Source organism: Nannobrachium achirus (genome assembly GCF_963921795.1).
Source record: "Nannobrachium achirus genome assembly, chromosome: 7".
Taxonomy (NCBI): domain Eukaryota; kingdom Metazoa; phylum Chordata; class Actinopteri; order Myctophiformes; family Myctophidae; genus Nannobrachium; species Nannobrachium achirus.
Genome location: NC_137816.1, coordinates 20,929,301 through 20,951,800, shown reverse-complemented (window position 1 = coordinate 20,951,800; position 22,500 = coordinate 20,929,301). Strand labels below are relative to the sequence as shown.

Below are 22,500 nucleotides of genomic sequence, written 5' to 3'. Positions count from 1 at the left end.
AGTGAAATGTATTCACTTCCTGGTTTATGGAGGCCCGTATAAGGTCATCATTCTCACTACCCTCTCACACTGCTTGACCACTAAATGCTCAGTCATTGCCCTTTCAAGAAAGGTTGACAGAGATAGAACAACAGGTCAGATATCAATATGGGCAGTGTAGAACAACAGGTCAGATATCAATATGGGCAGTGTAAAATATATACATAAAGGTGCACAGGGTTAGACATAGCCAGTGTTGGGCAATATTACTTAGGAGAGTAATCGTTACTTATTACTTATTACTCCTTGGAAAAAGTAATAATATTATATTACTTATTACTTGGAATCAAGAGTAATATGTAATATATTAAGTTATATTACTTTTTTTTTTTTTTTTTTTACTGCAAAATCTGTTTAGACAGCTCCTTTTAGAACGGAATCCAATTTATTGGAACAATAAGAGTCTCTGGGATGCGATTAAAGAAATTATAATTGCAGGCTTTGTAATTAATTAATCTCAATTAATCACATTTTAATCACACATCAATATTTGACCTGGGAACAGTTAGAAACTTTTTTAATGGATTTTGGTATAGGCCTACAAGCGAATCAATTAATAATTAAGACATAATATATAACCCAACAAAACATTGCTTATTTTTTATTACATTTAAAACTCTCAGCTCTGTTGAAGACCCCTGCCTATATTATTCTTAAATAACAGGCTACATATTTTCTTTTCTGCCTAAAAAGTTTAGGCTATTTTAGACGTGAGGTGCAGGGGCTCTGGGTGTTCCCACTAAGGAAAGTAGGCTTTCAACTCCCTAAAACCGTCTATTTCGGTGAGTAGTTTTACATTTTACAACAGACATGAGGCTTATTGGGCTCAGACAGTGGAGGCTACGTAGCCTTACATTAAAACACCTTCTAAGCCGCGGCAGAACCCCCTGAACCCCGGTACTGCCGTGCAATCAGCGTTTTATTTATAAACATATTTAAAAAAACAAACACACCAAATGATAAACAACGCGCGCGGGTCGTTCAGTGCAAGCCAGCAGGACGTGCACACACTACGTGTTTGGGCGGCCACTTACTTAGAAGCTGCTGCTGGCTGTATTTCTGCCGTTCATTTGCATGGAGCGAGATGGGGTAATCCGCGAGAAAAAACAGCGTTCGAAAGTACATTACGTCCTCGTCGCACGCACATCGATCTAATTCCATGTATTCCACTCATTCCGAAGCCTTGATTTCGCCTGTCGTCTGGTCGAAACTCTTGAGGGGATGGGCTAAACCAGGCTGCAGCACACACAGTGAAGGGGAACGTAATGGCCGCTCGTGGAGCCAGTGGCAGAGCCAGCCGATGACGTCATCACGTTTCTGACGTGATCTGATTGCACAACGTCTCTTAAAGAGACAGAGCACGACCTGCGACTGTATTTTTCAAAAAATTATGATTAATTTCATAAATTACGGCGAAGTACGGGAATAGACGATTGGCTGAGGGGACCCAGTAGGAAGTCCGAGGGAGTGCGGCCAGGCTTAGAAGGTGTTAAGACGCATTCTGCCGAGACTTTCGCATTGTGACATTCGCCCCAATGTCACAATGCGAAAGTCTCTGCAGAAAGCGTCTTAATGTAAGGCTAGAGGCTACGCTAACTGGCTAACAGCAGCAACTCAGTCCGCAGTGGTCCACGGTGGTCCCGCTGAGCTCACGGACCCCTCCGCGGCGGAGTCGGGCGGACCCCCGCGCGACGGACCCCTCCGCGGCCGAGAGGAGTGCTTGTAGATTGTAAATGTCCCATTCATTTAAGTGCGTCGCACGCTATGCTCTCTCTGTGACTGTGACAGGCAGCGCAGCGCTGACACTGGACTGGTCTCATGACATAAGCCACGTCATAACTGTGCGCACTGCGCAAATGACTGATCTACAAGCTACATCGCATCTCTGTAGATGTATGTTGATGTCTTGTAGATCTGTTCTTTTTCGGCAATCGGCTAAAATGGCTAGTAACGGAGTAGCGAGGCTTTTATTTTGCGGAGTAAAGCGTTATATATTACCATTTTTTTTAGAGTAATACCTTACACTACTCGTTACTGGAAAAAGTAATAATATTACAGTAATATATTATTAGTAATTCGTTACTGCCCAACACTGGACATAGCACAATAGCAACAATGACTGACTGGATATTCCACCTCTTCTATAACTGATCCTTCAGCAGAAGGTTCTGCGGACCAAAGTAGGTACAAACATCTTCATTTGGCTGACAACGTTTCGATCCATTTATGGATCTTCATCGGGTCATTTTCTTTTTTTTTCGTTTTTGTTAACGGAAGCCTCTTTAGCTCACCACCCACTAGCTGTGGCTCTGGCATGTAATTGTCCTTTTTCGATGACGATCATGCCCGGACAGCATCCATTAAGGAGGTGAATCACAGGTTTCTTACAGAACTGGCCTGGAAAAGCATCCATCAGGAAACTCCCATTGAAATGAGTGGTCATACACTGGCACCAATTTTCCCTTTTCTCCTCTGTAAACATAAGAGCTGCAGCAGCAATCAAGCACACCTCTCAACACCTGCACCAGCTTTATTTCTCTCTTTAAAAGAGGGTAATTAGAGCACCATTCTCCACACAGCCATTTGACGGAAGCCAGATTTTAAAAGGTGCATTTGAACACTGGAGCCTGCCAGTTATATAAAGGAGGACAGCGTCTCAATTTGAGGGGACGCGTTGAAAAGTCACGGAAATGTGGGACAATCCCGTACAAAGCGGGACATCTGGTCACCCTATGCCTCGGCAGTGAACCTCTTCGAGTGGTTTGGCAGCTAGAGCTGATCAAAGATCTCTCTCAGCCCACGCCTTGTCAGTCACCGCCAGATTAACGCACACAAAGGCTGATCTATTTTTAAAAGTGTCATTTGTCTCGTTTGAATTGTGTTAAAATGTGTGTCTGTTTTCCGCTGGCGGGCTAGACACCCTGCTTAGCACCTGGTCGGGCTGTGTGTGTGTGTGTGTGTGTGTGTGTGTGTGTGTGTGTGTGTGTGTGTGTGTGTGTGTGTGTGTGTGTGTGTTTCTCATGATGGAAGGATTACATGCCGGGAGACGACAGCCTCAGAGAGAAGGAGGCAGAGGCACAAAAGCGAGAGGAGGAGAGGGAAGGAGTTGATGGGAGAAACATAATGGGGTCTAAATCAATGTGCAGCGCTCTGCACGCTGGCCAATTAGACTAATGACTTCAGCACATTGCCAGCGTTTGACGACGTGCACACTAATGTGTCCCAATGTGTTGCATTTGAACATTTTAAAGGATTTGCCCAAGCCCCAGACTTTCTTTCTTTTTTTACAGAGCAAAATATGCAAGATACAAGCTAACTAAATTCAGAAGCCGAAATGAATTCTCAATCACTTGTTCTTTGGCCCTCTGCTACGCAAAGGTTTATCTATAGCAGGGGTGCAACAGTTATACAAACGAATCAATTTAATCAATTTTAAAGGAGAATTCTGCTGTAAATTGCTTTCTTACCTAATGTTCCTGTTAGTTAGCCTTCAAAAAAGAGGTCCAGGTGTTTTTTTAATAAAAAAAAAACAACAACATTATTGTCCATTTTGGCTGAGCTGCGGCAACCTTATATTGTTCACAACGGCAGCCTTGGATCATAGACAATTCCTTTCATTTACATCACACCTAAATCCCTTTTTTCGGTACTTATCTGCTGTTTATAATCACACGTTCACACCGATGAGCTAACATGCAGAAGTTACTCCATGGTAATGTTATTGTTGAGATCTGCTGTGAAAAGGTTCGGTCACATTCTAAACCTTGTCTCGCGAGACTTCAGAATCCTATTGGTTTCAATTCAGAATCTCAAAATTGGGGTTGGAAGTGGTGAAACTGCAATCCAAGGGGGAAAAAAGGGGCAATGTCAATGATTTTGTAACTGTTTCAGTGACATCCGACTGATGTCAGAAGAAGAACAGGTTGCAAAATATAATCGTTGCATTAAGACGAAGATGAAGGGAGTAGAAGATTTTTCTTTCACCCCCTTTTCTCTCCAATTTAATCGTTGCGGCAATTATTTCCTCCCCTCAACTTATTTCTGTATGTTGTCACGGCTGTCGTATCCTACTGGCTCACCTGCCAGCAAGGAGCCCCTACCGGGAGGACGTACAGCATACGTCCTACTCCTTCCGCCCAACACTCCCTGCTGATAGGCTCCGGCCCGGCCTATAGGCTCACACGCAACGACAAATATCACCCTTCCCGCCTGGCGTCCCTCCCCCGGACACGGGCCAATTGTGTTTGTATAGACGCTCGACAAAGTTGAATGCACCATGGACCACTGTGGATTTGAACCCCTAAGACTCTGCTGTGGTGGGCAGCTACTTTACCCTGCTCCACCCGAGCACAGAGAAGATAGATTTTGAAACCTGAAGATATCGGAGAACATTTTTGTTGCCTTTAGCTTATTTACTGCTGTCTATTGGGAGAATGAGATGCAGTCTGCTTCTTTCAGTGCCTTCACTCCTGTGTAGGGTTGTCACCATCACACATTGGAACAAGTTTGGCTATTAGGCTTTGTAAATTGTAAATAAAACCTTCCACAGGGGGTATATGACAACAAACGTATATATGCATACCAATAATCAAAATATATAACGTACAATGGCCAAAATAGGCCATAATTAATCATTTAGTTTTACAGACTTTTCTACTAACATGTATTGTATGTCTCACTGATGAAATGAGGTGACTACAGTGGACCACAATAGAAACAAACCCCCCAGGGCTTTTTGTGTTATAGAGAATAGACTGTACTACCTGTACTGTCAATGAACAAACTTGATAAAAGAGTATTCATTTACATACAGTACATCTTTAAAACGGAGTTGCACAATCTGCTGTCAAATATCTTCGGGTTTAAAAATGATCTTCTCCCTTCATCTTCATGTTTATACACCGTATCCTACATGCCTCATGTGGTACACAGGAGTAGATCTGGTCACGATTAATATTACATATTCACCTACTGTCATCTAGATTATTGAGAAAATCACAATTACATTGCATAATTGTCATAATGGTTTCCAGATAGCAGAAATAGCAGATGTACAAGCTCACAACGAATAGAGATGCCAATCTACAAGCTCACAATGATGCGTCTGTCCAGCTGGCTTAGATAGGAATGAAGGTATGTGAATGTCACACATAAGTGCAACTGTGATTCACAAAGTGACGCATCATAACAGCTATTTGCGCACAAAGCACCTATAAGCATCATAACAGTCTGTCCGTCCATCTGTCCACATAGATTTTACAACAATAGCCTCAAACTTGTTTATTTCTTGCTTTGTCCTGCCCCAGAACACTGCCAACAGAAGCTCCAGTGAGACTTGTGGAGGTCTGGAGGTTCTGCAACGTCTGACATATTTGTTTTTCCAATGATGGAATGATGCTGCTTTGCTTTGTGTCCCATGAAGGCTGCTGACAGAGAGAGAGAGAGAGAGAGAGAGAGAGAGAGAGAGAGAGAGAGAGAGAGAGAGAGAGAGAGAGAGAGAGGGTAGGCAGAGAGAGAGGGTAGAGACAAGCAGGAGATACAGATAAAGGAGAAAAACTGAGAGATATATTGAGCGAGAGAGTGAGAGAAAGGAAATGATAGAGTGAGATCAAGGATAGACAGACAGACAGACAGAGAGCCTTTGAGCAAGAGTGAGAGGGGGCCGGGTGGGGGGAGAGAGAGAAGGGGTTAGAGAAAGAGACATAGAAAAGGGAACAGAAGGATGGAGCGAGGCCAGACAGACATTATCTTGCATTTTACCTATGGTTGCCACAAACTCAAACTATGAAAAGCCAGGAAACAGCATCACAGTTGAATGAATACATGCGAGAGTTGAATGAATACATGCGAGAATCGTCTGGATTCCTGGCACGTCGCACATAAATGCAACTGTGATTCACAAAGTGATGCATCATAACAGCTATCTGTTCACACAGGACCTATATAAACACATATCTATGCAAACAGCACGTATAAACACCTATCTATCTGTGCACAAAGCACCTACTGTATATGCCAGGTAGAGCCCTTAGTATAAGCCAGGTCCGTGCTGCATGCAGGGATGTAGTGGGATGCTTCAGTATGCCACACGCACACGCTCGATGATTGAAATATCCTCTTAAATATGTATGCCTATTAATTATTAACCCACACACAACCCACACTCAGCACCAAGGGTCAGATTAGTCCCTGCGACATAGAATTATCAGGTCCAAGGGGGTGTACTTGTATATATCAAGCATCTATACTGGACCAATTGGTCGCAAACCTAAACCAGAATGTTTAGCTACATATTCTCACAAACACCTCTCACAAACATAGCCACCACGTCGAACAAACGTGAACATTTACAACTGTCCACATTTTAAACATGCCACTCTTTGAACGGCATTTATTTCAATTTAACAAAATTCGCCTTACGCATAGCAGCCACTCCTGACGGAGTGATCCAAAGTTGACCGGCGACGCGATTTACGTCACAAATGGGCGTAAACACAACGCACTCCCAACTGCCTGCTAGCAGAGATGGAGCAAGGGGGAGGGGGCAGTTCGAGAGAGCACCATCACGCTGTTCTGCTTCACACCAAACACTACACAGGGACACACACTGCCATTGGAATATGATAGGAATAGCGTGTTTTAAACCTTCAACTTTACCCTTTCTGCAATGACAACCTTAAAAATGCAGCTTACAGCAGAAAAATGACTTATTTAAGCCGCGCGTGTGTGTCAGTTCTCCATGTTCTCAACAAAACATTGCTTCCCTCCATAAAGAGTAGATTATGCATGCGATGTTTGACCAGACACGCGTGTGTGTTTGTGTAGTCCGTTAACAAGCATGGTATGTTGGTAGCGATACTTTTGTACTTTTACTTGATACCTAACGTTGGGAAGTGTTACCGAATAGAGAGAGAGAGAGAGAGAGAGAAAGAGCGCGAGAGAGAGAATCGTATTTCAGAGAGAGAGTTCAACTTCTGACGTAATTCTGGAGAGCAGATCTGCAAGCTCACAACGCCTCGCGCAAGACGCACATCGAGATGTTATCTGCGTGAAGATCAGCTGATGTGTGTTTGTCTCCCGTTCTGTCCAAGCAAGAGAGTGAAAGTTTTTTTTTCTCTCTCTCTTTTTTTTTCAAGCCGCTGCCTGCTGTGAGTGCCGTGCTGTCAACATAAAACGAGCTGCATATCCTCTGTGTTGCTAAAGCTCCCCTATAAATCACATGTTTGTGCAAGAAAGAAAAGATTGTAAATCTGTTGATCCAAATGAAGACTGAGACTGTACAGCAGCAGCTCTGCAATGAAGCGCAAAGTAGGCTACGCTGTAAAACAATAGGGTGAAGTCAGGTAAATTGGGACACTTTTTGGAAGCGCAAAGTATAGGGTGAAGCAGGGCCGTGCAGCCCATACAGGCAAAATAGGCAGCCGCCTGGGGCCCCCTCACAGCCTGGGGGCCTCATGAGATTATTATTATTATTTTATTTTTTAACCAACATGGCCATCAGGGGGCCCCAGTTGAGCTCTCAACTGTGAGACAGAGAACAGTTGAAGTGAGGGTGAGGGTTAACATTAGCTCATTAGAATCTGAAAAGAAGTCAGGTAATTTGGTCCGCTTTTTGGTAATTGGCCTAGGAAACTAAGAAAAAGCAATGTGTGATACTGAATTTGTTTTTATGATTAATAAGGACTGTTGTCAACATGTTTAAGTTAAATTTATGTAATAAAATAAATTCGTTTTGATCCTACAGCTTTTGAAACAGCTGTCACACATTTTCTTGATTAGCAGTTTTCAGGTAATTTGGGCTACCATATCAGCTGAAATGACGGGCACTGTTACGATGTTAATATTATGGGCTCATTGGGCTGTATGCAGACAAATACATTTACTGCACCTATCATTTAGCTTGTCAGAGTGGTCGTTGGAGCGCCTCAGTGCTGCTGCAGAAGTCACGTGCAACTTCTTCCAGAGAGATTGATTGATTGATTGATTGATTGCATAGGAAATAAATGAGTCAACTGTAACTCCATCAGGTGCTTTTGTTTTACATGCTGCTAGGAATACACCATGGAACAGTGGTTCTGTTCATATCAGGAACCCTCAAATTTTTTCTAACACATTTTTGGACACTGTTCCTACACATTTTGCCCAGTAGCTAGATAGATACATACATAGATAGACAGACACATAGATACATAGATATAGAACTCTGGCGGTGTGGTTCACTTCAAAATCTACATTAGTGGCATTTACCTGTCGCTCTTGCGCATTAACATCATACCTTATTTTAACACACCAAGCCAACACAGAGCAAGCTTTCCTGTACCTGAGGGGTTTGAATAGTAATAAAGTAAATGTCATGTATAACTTAGAGGGGAGATTCATAATAATTACGGTCAGCCTCATGGTGGTGCTATAACAGCCCACTTCACATTTTGCCCTATAACTCTTTAACCATAGGTCGGAAAATCAAAATGTATTTTCCCCAGGATTCCTTGGGTCATGACACATGTCCCCACATAGGCCACACCCATTTGCATCAGGATAGATTTTCCGCCATTTTAAATTTTCTTCAAAACACACTTTTTGCTCCTTTTCGACATATTTCCTCCAAATCTCACCAAAATCGGTACACATGTTCTCTGGCCCAATGCAATAAACATATTCAAGCGACAATTTTCATAGTCCATATTGTTCACCTGTAATATGCTTCCAAAGTTAGTGGGAGGGGCCTATTTATCAGAAAAGGCCACAAATCACAAACAAAACATCCAGTCAAGACTAAATTCGAATCACATGTCAAGGGTTGTATGCTCAACGAATTCCCAGAAGCAGGGCGTGCCACAAATGCAACCGTTTCATGCCAAAACATGATTTTTGGGGGAGCAATCCTCCCAAAAAGAAAGTTTGCTTATTTTGCTGACGCAAACATATTTCTCACATAAGCATATACTATACACTGTATATGCTTATGTTTCTCCATTAGCATATATGCTTATGTTTCTCTGGCAGTGTGAAAGGACTGACAGATACAGATCTCCATATATGCCCATATCAGTTGGAACACTGCTGCAATTTAGCTGTTCGCGCCCGCGAACAGCCAATTCTTGGCCATCTGGCCAGTGATGTATATCGGACCAGTTAACCATATATGGAGACCCCTGGTACCCATATATGGAAATCCATGTACTGTATATGGTACATCCCTTTTATGCCCATTAGGGTGGATCTTAAATTACCTTTTTTTGATTTTCTTGAGTCTCACCCCCCAATTATGTTCCAATGTACAAAAAAATGCCTTGGTTAAAATTTGGTTGAATTTCAAGCATATTTAGAGGTAGCTCAATCAAGTCAAAGATTGTACATTTTATTGGTCAAAATCGAATTGCACTGCAGGCACATTTAAGTTATACATTACACATTATTCTTATACTAAGCACAGAAATTATATGTTTTAAGCTTACAAATCTAAACACAAATCTGATTACATGTTTGTCATATGTCAAACCAGAATTAATGTATTGTAGGAAATAGCAAAGCAAAGAATGACAATTTGCAATTTTTCATTTAACGTGCACAATGACATGTCTTTATTGCACACTCTTCAATCATACTCTTCAACACACAACAAGCACACAGCCCCACTTCCTTGTTTACCCCCAAAACCCCTGAAAGTCACTGCAGTATAGTAATTCAGTAGTTACAGTACAGATCAATTAAAGTTTGTTTACGGCTATCGGGATACTTGTGCCGATAGTCCTGCACAATTTGCAGCAAGTATTGGAGTTGGGACTCATCTTTAGTAATGAGACCACAATATTCTTGTATTAGGGCAACCCCACGCTCAGCATGATCATTGACAACATTCATCGCCTTCACTACAGCCAGAGCTTCTTGGTAGTCCTCCCTGGGCTCCCACTCAAAGCACCTTGGAAAAAATCTTCAATGTTCTTCCTTGCAATTGTTCCAAGGTCAACAGTAATTCTCTTCATATGCCCCAGTTCACCATAAGTGATTGGAAAACCTTTGAGAAGCAGCTTTAGACACCTCAGCATTTATTGATGAACCGGATACCTCGCTGCTCGAGGTATCCGGTTCAGAGCTCCAGGAGCTACCCATCATGCCCGTTGGATGGCAAAGGTTATTTATTGTATGAAGATCTGGATGTTTCATGGCCAATTCAAACTGACCTTCAGGGAAGAAAAAGCATGCATGGATTTGTGCATTTTTGCAGTTTGCAATTATGTGAAGGCATCATAGGCATGGATGATGGCACCTGTTGCTGTCAGCGCTCCACTAAATGACTTGGCAGCTGTTAAAATCGTTGCTGGAATATTCATCAATAAATGCTGAGGTGTCTAAAGCTGCTTCTCAAAAGTTTTCCAATCACTTATGGTATTTGGCTCCAGAGATCGTCGGACTTGCATTGTTTGACAGTCAAGTGAGCGCGCAAACGAAGAGGCTGATGGTGAGAGCCATGAAAGATGGAAATGAAGATCATGAACAGGGGCATATGAAGATAATTACTGTTGACCTTGGAACAATTGCAAGGAAGAGCATTGAAGTGCTTTTTTAAAATGATGGATCTCCCAGGTGACTTCCTTGACGTTGAGCCCGATGAGTGGGAGCCCAGGGAGGACTACCAAGAAGCTCTGGCTGTAGTGAAGGCGATGAATGTTGTGCAGAGCGTGGGGTTGCCCTAATACAAGAATATTGTGGTCTCATTACTAAAGATGAGTCCCAACTCCAATACTTGCTGCAAATTGTGCAGAACCATCGGCACAAGTATCCCGATAGCCGTAAACAAACTTTAATTGATCAGTAACTACTGAATTACTATACTGCAGTGACTTTCGGGGTTTTTTGGGGTAATCAAGGAAGTGGGGCTGTGTGCTTGTTGTGTGTTGTGAGTATGATTGAAGAGTGTGCAATAAAGACATGTCATTGTGCACGTTAAATGAAAATGTAATTCTTTGCTTTGCTATTTCCTACAATACATTAATTCTGGTTTGACATATGACAAACATGTAATCAGATTTGTGTTTAGATTTGTAAGCTTAAAAAATATAATTTCTGTGCTTAGTATAGGAATAATGTGTAATGTATAACACATTAAAAAAATTCGATTTTGACCAATAAAATGTACAATCTTTGACTTGATTGAGCCACCTCTAAATATGCTTGAAATTCAACCAAATTTTAACCAAAGCATTTTTTTGTACATTGGAACATAATTGGGGGGTGAGACTCAAGAAAATCAAAAAAAGGTAATTTAAGATCCACCCTAATGCCCATACATGGAGATCTCTGTCTGAACCAGCCACACAGATATTCATTCCCATATGATGTCCTGTTAGATATGGGCTTAATATTGATGACATCAGGGATCTCCATATATGGGCATAAAAGGGATTATTTTAGAGACGTGGTTCCCATGACATCACAACACACAATCCCTTTTATGCCCATACATGGAGATCCCAATCTGAACCTGCCACACAGATTATGGGCCATGTCTTGGCCATCTGGCCAGTGTTGTATATCGATGACATCAGGGATCTTCATATATGGGCATAAAAGGGATTATGGGGAATACCCATATATGAACCTTTACATCGGTGATGTCACCTAGCTGTGATATCACCTGTGATGTCACAGTGATGTGTCAGGGGAACCATAGTGTCAGGCATGACCTACAGACAGAGATACACGGACAAGATGTGCCGGTTTTCATAGTAAACTTGTGCTATTGAGTATATATCGCTTTTCTGAGTGGCCAATGTTGCTTTACAAGTGTGTGTGTGTGTGTGTGTGGGGGGGGGGGGCTGATACAAAGTCAACTGGGAAAGGCAATTGTGAACAGGAGGGTTTTCAGGGCGGTTTTAGAGGTAGGGAGGAGTGTCTCTGATGCGTTTGGGGAGTGCATTCCAGACTAGAGTGAGGGGGCAGCCTCCTAAAAAGTAGCCTACACTAGAGCTGGGATCGGGCCCATTTTTTCTGTCCGTTCCGAACCCGTGTCCAACAGTTTTTTGTCCGACCCGAATCGACATCCGAGCATTAATCATTAAAATGCGTCCGACCCGCGCCGAGGCCCGAACCTTATGTTTCCAACGCTTTTTCCCCTCCTTTCTTTTTCTTTGAGGAAGCCACTGATTTACACTCACTAGCAAACTTGTTCTAATGTGCAGGGCATGCAGCGTGCCTGCTTGTTACCCTTAAAACTCGCTCCCTGCCAATTAAATATGGGCTTTTTGGCTCATATTGCCATAAATCTCCATAGACTTCCATGTAATTTATAGTGCACAGATCATGCACGCCCATGCACAGATCATGCACCATGTTTGTGCAGGCTGTTCACAGCTTTCAAACAAAAAAATCAGATTGGAAATCCGTTCAGGCATTCTTGAGAAAATAGCCATTATGTTTTACATGTTATGTAAGCAAAGATGGCTGCCCTGTATGAAAGATGGGGTTGTATGGGGGGTGGAGCCATAGGGTGGAACATACAAAATCGCTATTGAAATCATGTTTACTAGATTTAACTCATACCCTGCCAAAAAATATGTTTCTATAATAAAAACGTCTTTAAAACGTCTTTTTCACTATGGACCTCCCTGCCAGACGTCTTCTGAACGTCTTTTTAAAAAAAAAAAAAAAAAAAAAAAAAAAAATTGAAAAAAAATGTTTTGAAAAAAAAAATTTGGACCTCCAACAGTGTACTAGGCATGATCGCGATCGCGAAATTGCATGTTTAACCCCCACACCAACCCCATCTTTCAAACATGGCAGCCATGTTTGTTTACATTTGAAGAAAACATAAGGGCTCCTTTCTCCTGAATGCCTGAACGGATTTCCAAGCGGATTTTTTTGTTTGAAAGCTGTGAAAAGCATGCACATGCATAGTGCATGATCTGTGCACGAATGTGTGCACCAGCGTGCACACTATTTTTTTAACCCTTTGTTGGCGAACCGGCAATATAAGAGGTCATTCCACTTTAAATATGGCACCGACTGAGTTAACTCATTAACTGCCAAAAACGTGAATCCCTTAAAAATCCCGTTGTCCCACCCTGCCACGCCCGTGAATCCCGTGAATTAAAAAAAAAAAAAAAAAAAAAAGGGTTTTTTTTTTTTTTTTTTTTTTTTTTTTAATTTTTTTTGGACCCCAAAAACGTTAGTAGGCATGATAGCGATCGCGAAATTGCTTGTTTAACCCCCATACAACCCCCATACAACTCAGGTAGCAGACCTCCAAGCTCACAACAGTGTAAAACATAATGGCTGCTATCTCATGAATGCCTGAACGGATTTCCATTCGGATTTTTTTGTTTGAAAGCTGTGAGCAATGTGGACACACGTGGTGCATTATCTAGGCATGGGTGTGCATGATCCGTGCACTATGAATTACATGGAAGTCTATGGAGACGAATGGCAGTTAAAGAGTACGAAGGTATTGTTAAATGGCAGCATATGAGTTAATGGGGTCCAAAAAAAAAAAAGAAAAAAAAATATATATTTTTTTTTTTTTCGATTTAAGTCGTTTGGCAGGGAAGTCCATAGTGAGATAGTTGATCTGAAAGTCGTTTGGCACTGAACTAGTTAATGTGAATATTTAAGCCACACTGTGGCTTGTGAAAGTGTTTAAATAGCCACACTGTGGCTTGTGAAAGTGTTTAAATAGTAGGCTATGTTAGATTATTAAATAATACAAATAATAACGTGCGCCGCGCTGGATGTCTGACTGCAAGTTTCTGCGCCTGGAAAATAGCAGATCTACAAGCTCACAACGCGCCGCGGATGCGAGGCGTTGTGAGCTTGTAGATCAGCCACATTTTGTCACGGAACACGCCGTGATGAAGAAGTATAAGCCAGGATTTACTTGGATGATGTGATGTGTGTTGAACGGACGGACGGACAAGGCTGGCACAGTGCACTGCGACTGCACACAACAGCGCCGAAAAATAAACATCCATTGCAAGGTAAAGTAGTGGGAACACAAGCAGGGAGCTCCATTCAGCGGCACGCCACATTCAATGAAACCACAACAGCGTCAGCACGTTTACCTCAGCGTGGGACTATTCTCCATGCGTTATGTCTCCGGCTGCAGCATTAGCGCGAGCAATCACACACACAGTGCACTGTGCCACACACACACACACAGGAGTTGCACGCTGCGTGGATCATCAGAGAAAGAGTGCATGATGCATGTCATAGGAAGGAAGGCAGAGGCTATATCCAAAATATGTCCGACCCGAATCGACGTCCGACAATTTATTATAAAAATGCGTCCGACCCGAGCCCGTACCCTCGGGTACCGACGGGCCCTGCAGGTTTTCGGTCGGGTATCCCAGCTCTGGCCTACACTACAGTAATTCAGGTCACACAATGGATCATTGAGATGCTGCCAGCCAGGGTCAACCCCCTGCTAATTTGCGCTGTTGACACTCGGCAGCTTTTGTAAGACGGTGTGAATGGTTGTTTTTGATCGATACGCACTCTCACCGGTACGCACATTCATGTCCGTGCATGCACGTGCAGGCGAGTGTGTTGCTACAACAACTAGTGGGCCACCCTCCACCCCGCCCCCGCCCACATCCCTTGCTGCGTGGGTTCTGTGGCGGTCCGTCTCAACACATTTGGTCCCAAAGTAGTATCAAAACAATCTAATGGATGGCTTGCCATGAAACTTGCTGAGCACATTCATGTTCCCCACTGGACAAGCCCTAACCACTTGAGTGACTTTCCTCTAATGCTACCCTCAGGCCAAAATGTCACTAATAATAATGTTACATTTTCCATTCTTATTCATTTTTAGACCCATTAGTGAGAGCACTGGGCTTTGATCCTTTGGGTGCAAGAAGTGAAATAGTCTCTAAGGCTTATGGACTTTAAAAAAAGACCCAAAAAGACCCCCCAAAAAAAGAACAGACATTTTAAAACGAACACATGCTTCTCAGCAAGGTGACAGGAGAGGGGAAATTGGTGAAATCCCCAGGGGTCAGTGAAAGACAGTAGGTCGGTCTGTGGGGAAGAAACTGGTCAAGCGGCACAAGGTCTTGAAAGGTTTTGTAAGAGGAGATGTCTGGGGGTGAGAGAGAGGAGTCACCGATGATCTGTCAAACTAAACAACTGAGGAAAGTTTTTATTCATCCGTGAGAGAAGAAGCAGTGAGATCATTTTGTTGCACAGTGAGTGAACATTTGAGAGGAGTATCTCTGTCTCTGTACACTAACACTTTTACGTCTACGTCTTGACGTATGGCAGGGGTGGGATGATATGCACATTTCTTGCGATTAGCGGTATTATGGCAATATTGGGGGATTAGACTGAAAAAAGCGGTCCAAGTACAGAGTCAACTTAGGTCCAGAGTACAGTATGGTCAATTACCAAAAGTACCAAAGTAGAAAGTACTCATTAAGTCATTATGCAGAATGTCCCATTTCACAAGTTTTCAAATGTATGAAAATCTTTTGAAAATAGCAGATCTACAAGCTCACAATGTGTCGCAATGCGGGTCCGCATCAATATGCCGACGGGCCAGTATGCCGACACTAAAACTAACCCTAACCCTAACCCTAAACCTAACCTCATTAACCGTGACGAGTAACTAACCTGCCGACGCTACTCGGAACAACGGACCGGCGGAACAATGAGCGGACCCCTCGCAATGCGGCGCATTGTGAGCTTGTAGGTCGACTATTTTGAAATGGCCAAACCTAGCAAGCACGGTGAGGACCTGGACCAATCAGTGGCGTCTCTGCTGTGTCTCCCTGAATTTCAATATCTCATTTGTTGTCATGAAACACAAAGTTAAAACAAAAACCCACAAATAAGTGTTTGTAGTCTCATTTAACTGAAGTGAACCGTTCATTTAAGAGTTTGATGGATGGAAGGAAAAAGTTAGCAATCAATATGAAGGCTGCACAAATACAACATAATCAGGCAGTGCAAATGCGTGCACGCACACACACACACACACACACACACACACACACACGCACGCACGCACGCACGCACGCACGCACGCACGCACGCACGCACGCACCAGTTGTTCTGCCTCTCTTTTTGTAGTGAATCTGTTATTGAAGAATCCCCCTACTGTATCTCTCCATCTGCAACTCTTACTAATCCATTCCTTCCTCTCTTGTTTGTTACATAGCTAGAATAAAACAGCACAGCCCCTCTGTTCTTCGGCAAGCCAGACAGGAGAGCACACGCACACACACACCTCTGTTCTTTACCAAGTCACAGAGGGAGCGTGAGACAGACAGAGATAGATGGAAGTGGGAGACAAGACAAATAGACAGGTGTGATGGTTTTTGAAAACCTTAAACCCATACCTAACACCATACCAAAAATCTAAAACTCTTCACCAAGTGCAGATTTATTATGAATTTTTACACATTAAGACCCAGTTTATAGGCATTTTCAGCTCCCGGCAGCCATCGTGGACGCCATCTTGAAAATGGTGCCTTTCCGGTAGATATTTTTTCCTGAATTTTTAGTATGTTTTTTATCATACCCAATAGTAACAGAATCCATTGGAAAATCTCTTTCATCAATTATTTGGGGTTTGAACCATATACTGATGTATCGAATATTTGATTCATTGCAAACAGACCACTAGGGGGCGAGCCCAATTTGTTTGCGATGGTTTTTGAAAACCTTATACCCATACCTAACACCATACCAAAAATCAAAAACTTGTCACCAAGTGCCCAATATTTACGAATTCCCTCCCAGCTAGTGGGACATGAGGAGGGAATAACATTGTTTATAACACTGTTTCTCAAACAGTGGGCCAGGACCATTTGTGGGTTGTAGACAGATTGTTCCCAATTTTTTTTTTTTTTCATGAATTAAATTCGATTATTCTTTCATGAAGAAATCAAAGAAAAATAGACGATCTACAAGCTCAAAGCGATGTGTTGTGAGCTTGTAGATCTGCTATTTTCACTAATTTGGGTCTGGGGCAAATGTCTCATTTCTCTTGGGTCACAGGCTAAAAAGTTTGGGAACCACTGGTTTATAAGGACTCTTCGCACCATAATCTTGTGTACAACATGCTGATATTCTTCTTGCATCTAATGTCATGTAGGCTACAGCATATATAGCCAACTTGCTGCTACTGTACAGTATGTTGATGCACCTAATTTCTAACCTCTATATATTTCCCTTAAACTCCAGCTCACATGAACCTCCTCTCACAGCACATCTCAAAAGCCAGCAGTGAGTTCAAAATGGCTTTCGAAGCGGTCTCCCATAGGGAGACAATTATGTGTTTAAAAGAAGCCCAAGAGAGTTTCATGTTTTGTTCCACAGCATTAATTACACCAATTAATGCAAACGAGGTGGAGAAGGTTAAAGTTCAAAGGTTAAAAAAGCCTGGCGAGATATAGCAGGAGAAAAACACACAGAGAGAGAGAGAGAGTGTGTATGTGTGTGTGTGTGTGTGTGTGTGTGTGTGTGTGCGCGCGCGCGTGCATGCGTGTGCATGCGTGTGTGTTTGAGTGGAGGGTGCGACAGCTTGTGATGTCCAGAGGCGAAGCAAAAAAGCTGGCTAAGTGTTGTGTTGTCATAAGGGCCATTCATACTGACCACTATAACTATAACTATAAAAAAATCGTTCTAACTTCTAAGCTGTTCTGGCAGGGTTCACCCCAACTATAAAAGAACATTTCTATGGTGGAAGATATAGTTAGTTATAGTTATCTTTATAGTTATTGTGCCCATTGGGAATGGCACTTTACTATGCTTGGTGGCCGCCATATATGGCAGAGACGCTACTGCTTGTGCCCACGGAGTACTGAGTGACATTCTTGTTGTTTCATTGAGTGCAAATGCCTTGATACTGTGAATGTAACCTGTACCTGTAATATTTATGTCCTTTATGCAAATTATAAACCGTTAACATGTGTGTGTGTGTGTGTGTGTGTGTGTGTGTGTGTGTGTGTGTGTGTGTGTGTGTGTGTGTGTGTGTGTGTGTGTGTGTGTGTGCGCGCGTGCGTGCGTGTGGTTCCTCACCTGAGCAATTCTTCAGGTAACCGTTGGAGTCCACTGTGGTGTAACTGACATATGGACCAGGCTGGTTCACACCAAACGGCTGTGAAACATACATTAGAAAGTGGTTACTAAAAAACCTGATGGTTTTGACACATTGAGGATTTCAAAACCAGCTGCGGAGTGCTTTTCCCAATAGATTTTGAGGTATTCGTAATACTTGAGTATTTCCAATACGTTTACTTCTACGCCACTCCATCTCAGAGAGTACTTTTACTCCACTACTATTATATGACAAATTTAGTTATTAGTTACTTTGTAGATTTTGATTTTAATTACAAATCACTTCAGGCCTAAATGTAGACATATCGGCCATTTGAAAATAGCCGACCTACAAGCTCACAATGCGACTTTTATACATTTTAAACGTTGGTTGTGAAAGTTGTGAAAGGTGACATTCTGCATAGTGAATACTTTCTACTTTGTGTACTTTAAGTACATTTTGACACCAATACATTTGCACTTTTAGTAAATGTTGAATTCCAGACTTTTACTTGTATCAGAGTATTCATACATTGTTGTATTGATAAAACATTTGAGTAGTTTTTCCACCACTGAATGACATGTGTTCAGCTGTACAGTCTGCTGTGCTCTCAGACTGCTGCTGCTGTGCATTTTCCAAAATGGGACCGAACTGAACACTCCCAATTTCCCAACAAGAAAGCACTCGGGCTCAGATTTACTAAGCCTTTTAGCTGCTCATTTTAGATGCATTATGACTAGAAAGCTGCATGGCATTTATCAAAATAGACAGTCCGACCATTTAAGCAGACCTCTTATCTCCATATTTTACTTATGTATTTTTTTTCTTCGTAAATGAAAGAATTTTCGTTCAGTGTCATGCAAAAGCATAACAAATTGTTGATCTACAAGCTCAAAACAAGTCGCATCATGACTTGTTTTGAGCTTAAAAAAAGTAGTAGTTTTGGACATGTGGTTTCCACCCGACAGCGACCATTTGCAACACAGCCTGTGCCATCATAAAAGTGCACCTCTCTCCTTTCTAAAGGGAGGATGGCAGAAATAAACGAAGAGGAGATAATGATAAGTGAGGTTGATTAAAGGATTCCAGCGAATTTACTAACACCAGAGTCAGATTTCTGAGTCGATTCTCCCGCCTCCAAAAAGCAGGTGCACATTAGCATAGCCATTCAGGTTTTTTTTTTCTAATTTGAGCCTGCAATTGGTACACTGATGGGCTAAGGAACACCTGTATTCATAGCGTAGCGTAGCGTTTACACTTTGTCATATAGGATGGTGTCGTGAGCGTTGATACATTGTGAGCTTGTAGATTTTTTTTTAACATTTGTGTCTGTGTGGGGAGGGGGGGGTGTCTACCTTAAATAATAGCAATCTACAAGCTCATTTTGCATGCCACTGTTGAGGTATTAGGGCTTAGTATCTGCACTATTTTACTCTTGCACAGATCTTTACTGTAACATCACAACTCTATGCTTGTTTATACGTTTCATTTACAACTGTAACTACAGTATACTATCATGGTTGGGTAGGGCTGATGTTAGTGGCGTGTTTGGACGGCTTGCGTTTTAGCTTTTCAAGTTCACCCTGGACTCACTCGCTTTACTGATGCATTTGGTAAAATAACCCAGGAGTATTAAATTCTGATCAAACTGCTGCGTTGCATTTGCCATGTCAGAAAAGCTCTTTATCATGCGGAGTAAAAGGGACATCTTATCCAATTATTTGATTCAGCACTAATCTAAATGAACGGTCAATCCCAGTAACTAGAAAATGGAAGACATTGACTCATGTAAACAAAACTGACAAGGCACATGTCAGATGCACAGTGAGTTCTGTTGATAATGTAAATTGACTGTACAGTAGTTACACAAGGCTCCGGTCTTTTGAATGATAACATGGCCATCTAATTTGTGACAGTTCTTGACGGGACACTCAAACATGTATTATTTATTATAGAGTGGCTCCTCAGGAGTGAACCAGAGATGTACTGTACTGTAGCTATCAATCTCTCAAGGGCTGGTCCATGGATTAAGGCATCCTACTAATGTCCATATATAGCTTCCATTCTCATAAAACAGGAATTAATTGAGACATTCATTCACAAGTACAGAGAAAAAGACACAGCCTGGATGCTGGTCAGGGCACCTAGGCTGCAATACAGCCTCCCAATCCCGACAACCTTTGCTGTGTGTCACTCCAAAACAGAGAGCTACTGTGTAGTCTAGATTATAGAGAACAAATAAGTATAAATAGTGTGTGTGCTAACATTCTGAACGTCGACAAATCTTTTTGGGAGCCCTATAAGTGTGCAGTGTGTGAGTGAGCCTTGAACACCATAACTGCAGACTCACTCCCTAATTTCCTATGCCGTAATCTGAGGACTGACCTCTGCAGCACCATGCTGACATACGGTCATTTGTTCTCATGCTTTTGTTACTTAGGCTTGTTTTCTTTTACCACAATGTTAAAAATGTGATTTAAATGTTATTTTTAAATGTTTCAATGTACAGATTATTACTGATGATTATTGACTGATGCTAGGTTCTTGGTTTAACACTGTCTCTCTGCATTTGATGTATGTGTTTATCTTGCTTATTAGTCACTCTGGATAAGAGTGTCGGCTAAATGCCTAAATTGTAAATGTAAATTGTAGCCCACATGACCTACTTAAGGGCTGAGAGAGAATGCGAGTAAGAATACACACGCACGCGCACCTACCCTTGAGGGCTGCATCTTTGTGTGGGGAACATCACAGCGTGATACATACACTGAGTAACACATTGAAAGAGTTCTTACCTTGACTTGTTCTGGGCAGTCGTTGGAACACAACCCACTGAGCACTGAGGAAGAGGAAGAAGAAGAAGAAGAAGAAGAAGAGGAAGAGGAGGAGGAGAGGAGAGGAGAGGAGGAGAGGAGAGGAGAGGAGAGTTAATATTGATCATTGTGTCACTGTTCCATTCTTTTCAGTGAAACCAGTGTGAAAGCCCACATGCAGGTCAGAGTCATTTCACACTAATAAAGCCTTCCTTAACAATGACTGTATTAGTTCCGGAGGCTGGCTGCACCAACACAAACAAATGCTTCTCATTTGACTATTCATGAGGCTTCTCACCACTCACAACATATTTCTCTTCTTCCACAATACTAACTACCATCTCCAGGGGCTTCCAGAAACGCAAAGATAAACAAATTGGTAGAAACGATGGAACACAGACAATAAATGGGATTACTAATAAGCTAGTGTGTGTGTGTGCACACGCGTGCCATTTTGAGCTATTTTCATGCCGTTCTAAAATATTCATGTCCTGACAGGTATAGTAATACAAACTTGTGTGTGTGTGTGTGTGTGTGTGTGTGTGTGTGTGTGTGTGTGTGTGTGTGTGTGTGTGTGTGTGTGTGTGTGCGTGCACGAGGTGTATGCTCATCTTACACACAATCTTAACGTGCACACGCTGAGCGCAGACAATATCCAGTGAATTGCTGATCAGTCATTAGCGCTGTACTTTATTAGCATGCTAATAGGCTGCTGGGTGTAAAGGTTGCCATTCATTTGGCCCTGATACCTCGTTAATTAGCTCTGCTCCAATCTGAACTCACTGCACTGCACATCAGCGGCCAAACAAACAAAACACACAAACACAATCAGACAACGGGACACGATTAAGACACAGCTGTAGACTGTTCTCTCCGGTTGTATGGGCAGAGACACAGATGGAAAGTGAGTATCTTACAGTATGAGATCATTATTCAGATTCCGTGTGAGGCCGTCTATAGAATAGGGGTCTTCAGTGATTTTCAGACCAAGGACCGCTTAGCTGAGAGAGACGAAACTACACTACATAGGCCTATTGTATACAAGTGTGTTGTAATGTGGAAGATAATTATCATCTCAAAGATATCATTTTAAAAATCCACATCACAACGATAACACAGGCATAATTGATGTGAACGCCGGCATAATTATCGTTAACAATAATTATCGTATATATAGTTAGTTTTAACTATAGTTACCCTTATTGTGCCCAGTGGGAATGACACTTAATGCTGCATTCACATTTCACACTGAGAGAAGCGGCTTGGTAATTCAATGTAATCTCAATGAAAACCAGCTTTTAAAATGTCCATGCTCAAAAAAAAAAGCTTGGACATTTTAAAAGCTGGTTTGCATAGAGATTACATTGAATTACCAAGCCAAACATTAGCTTGGTTTCTCTCAGTGTGAATGCAGCATAAGACCTGACGTTGATTCGACAAATGCCTTCTGAATATGTAGTTCTCAAACGTTTTCGTGTCAAGGACGCCTCTGTGTGCATTAACATGAATCCAACATATTCATAGAAATGTAAACAAACACAAACATGAATTTACACAACACTGATGACAGTGCTGTCAAACAAGTCTATGAATCTATTAAATCTTTCATAC

The 22,500-nt window shown here is 42.1% G+C and overlaps 1 protein-coding gene across 1 annotated transcript in view; it reads right to left on the bottom strand.

The window, feature by feature from the left end:
• The window catches only part of itfg1 (integrin alpha FG-GAP repeat containing 1), a 210,236-nt gene that overhangs the window by 31,532 nt on the left and 156,204 nt on the right, over positions 1-22,500 (bottom strand). The window contains exons 13-14 of the mRNA XM_080729991.1: positions 20,872-20,915; positions 18,058-18,136 (exon numbers count right to left, since the gene is read on the bottom strand). Coding sequence (XP_080586117.1) covers positions 18,058-18,136; positions 20,872-20,915 — 123 coding nt within the window. The remainder of the gene's footprint in view (positions 1-18,057; positions 18,137-20,871; positions 20,916-22,500) is intronic.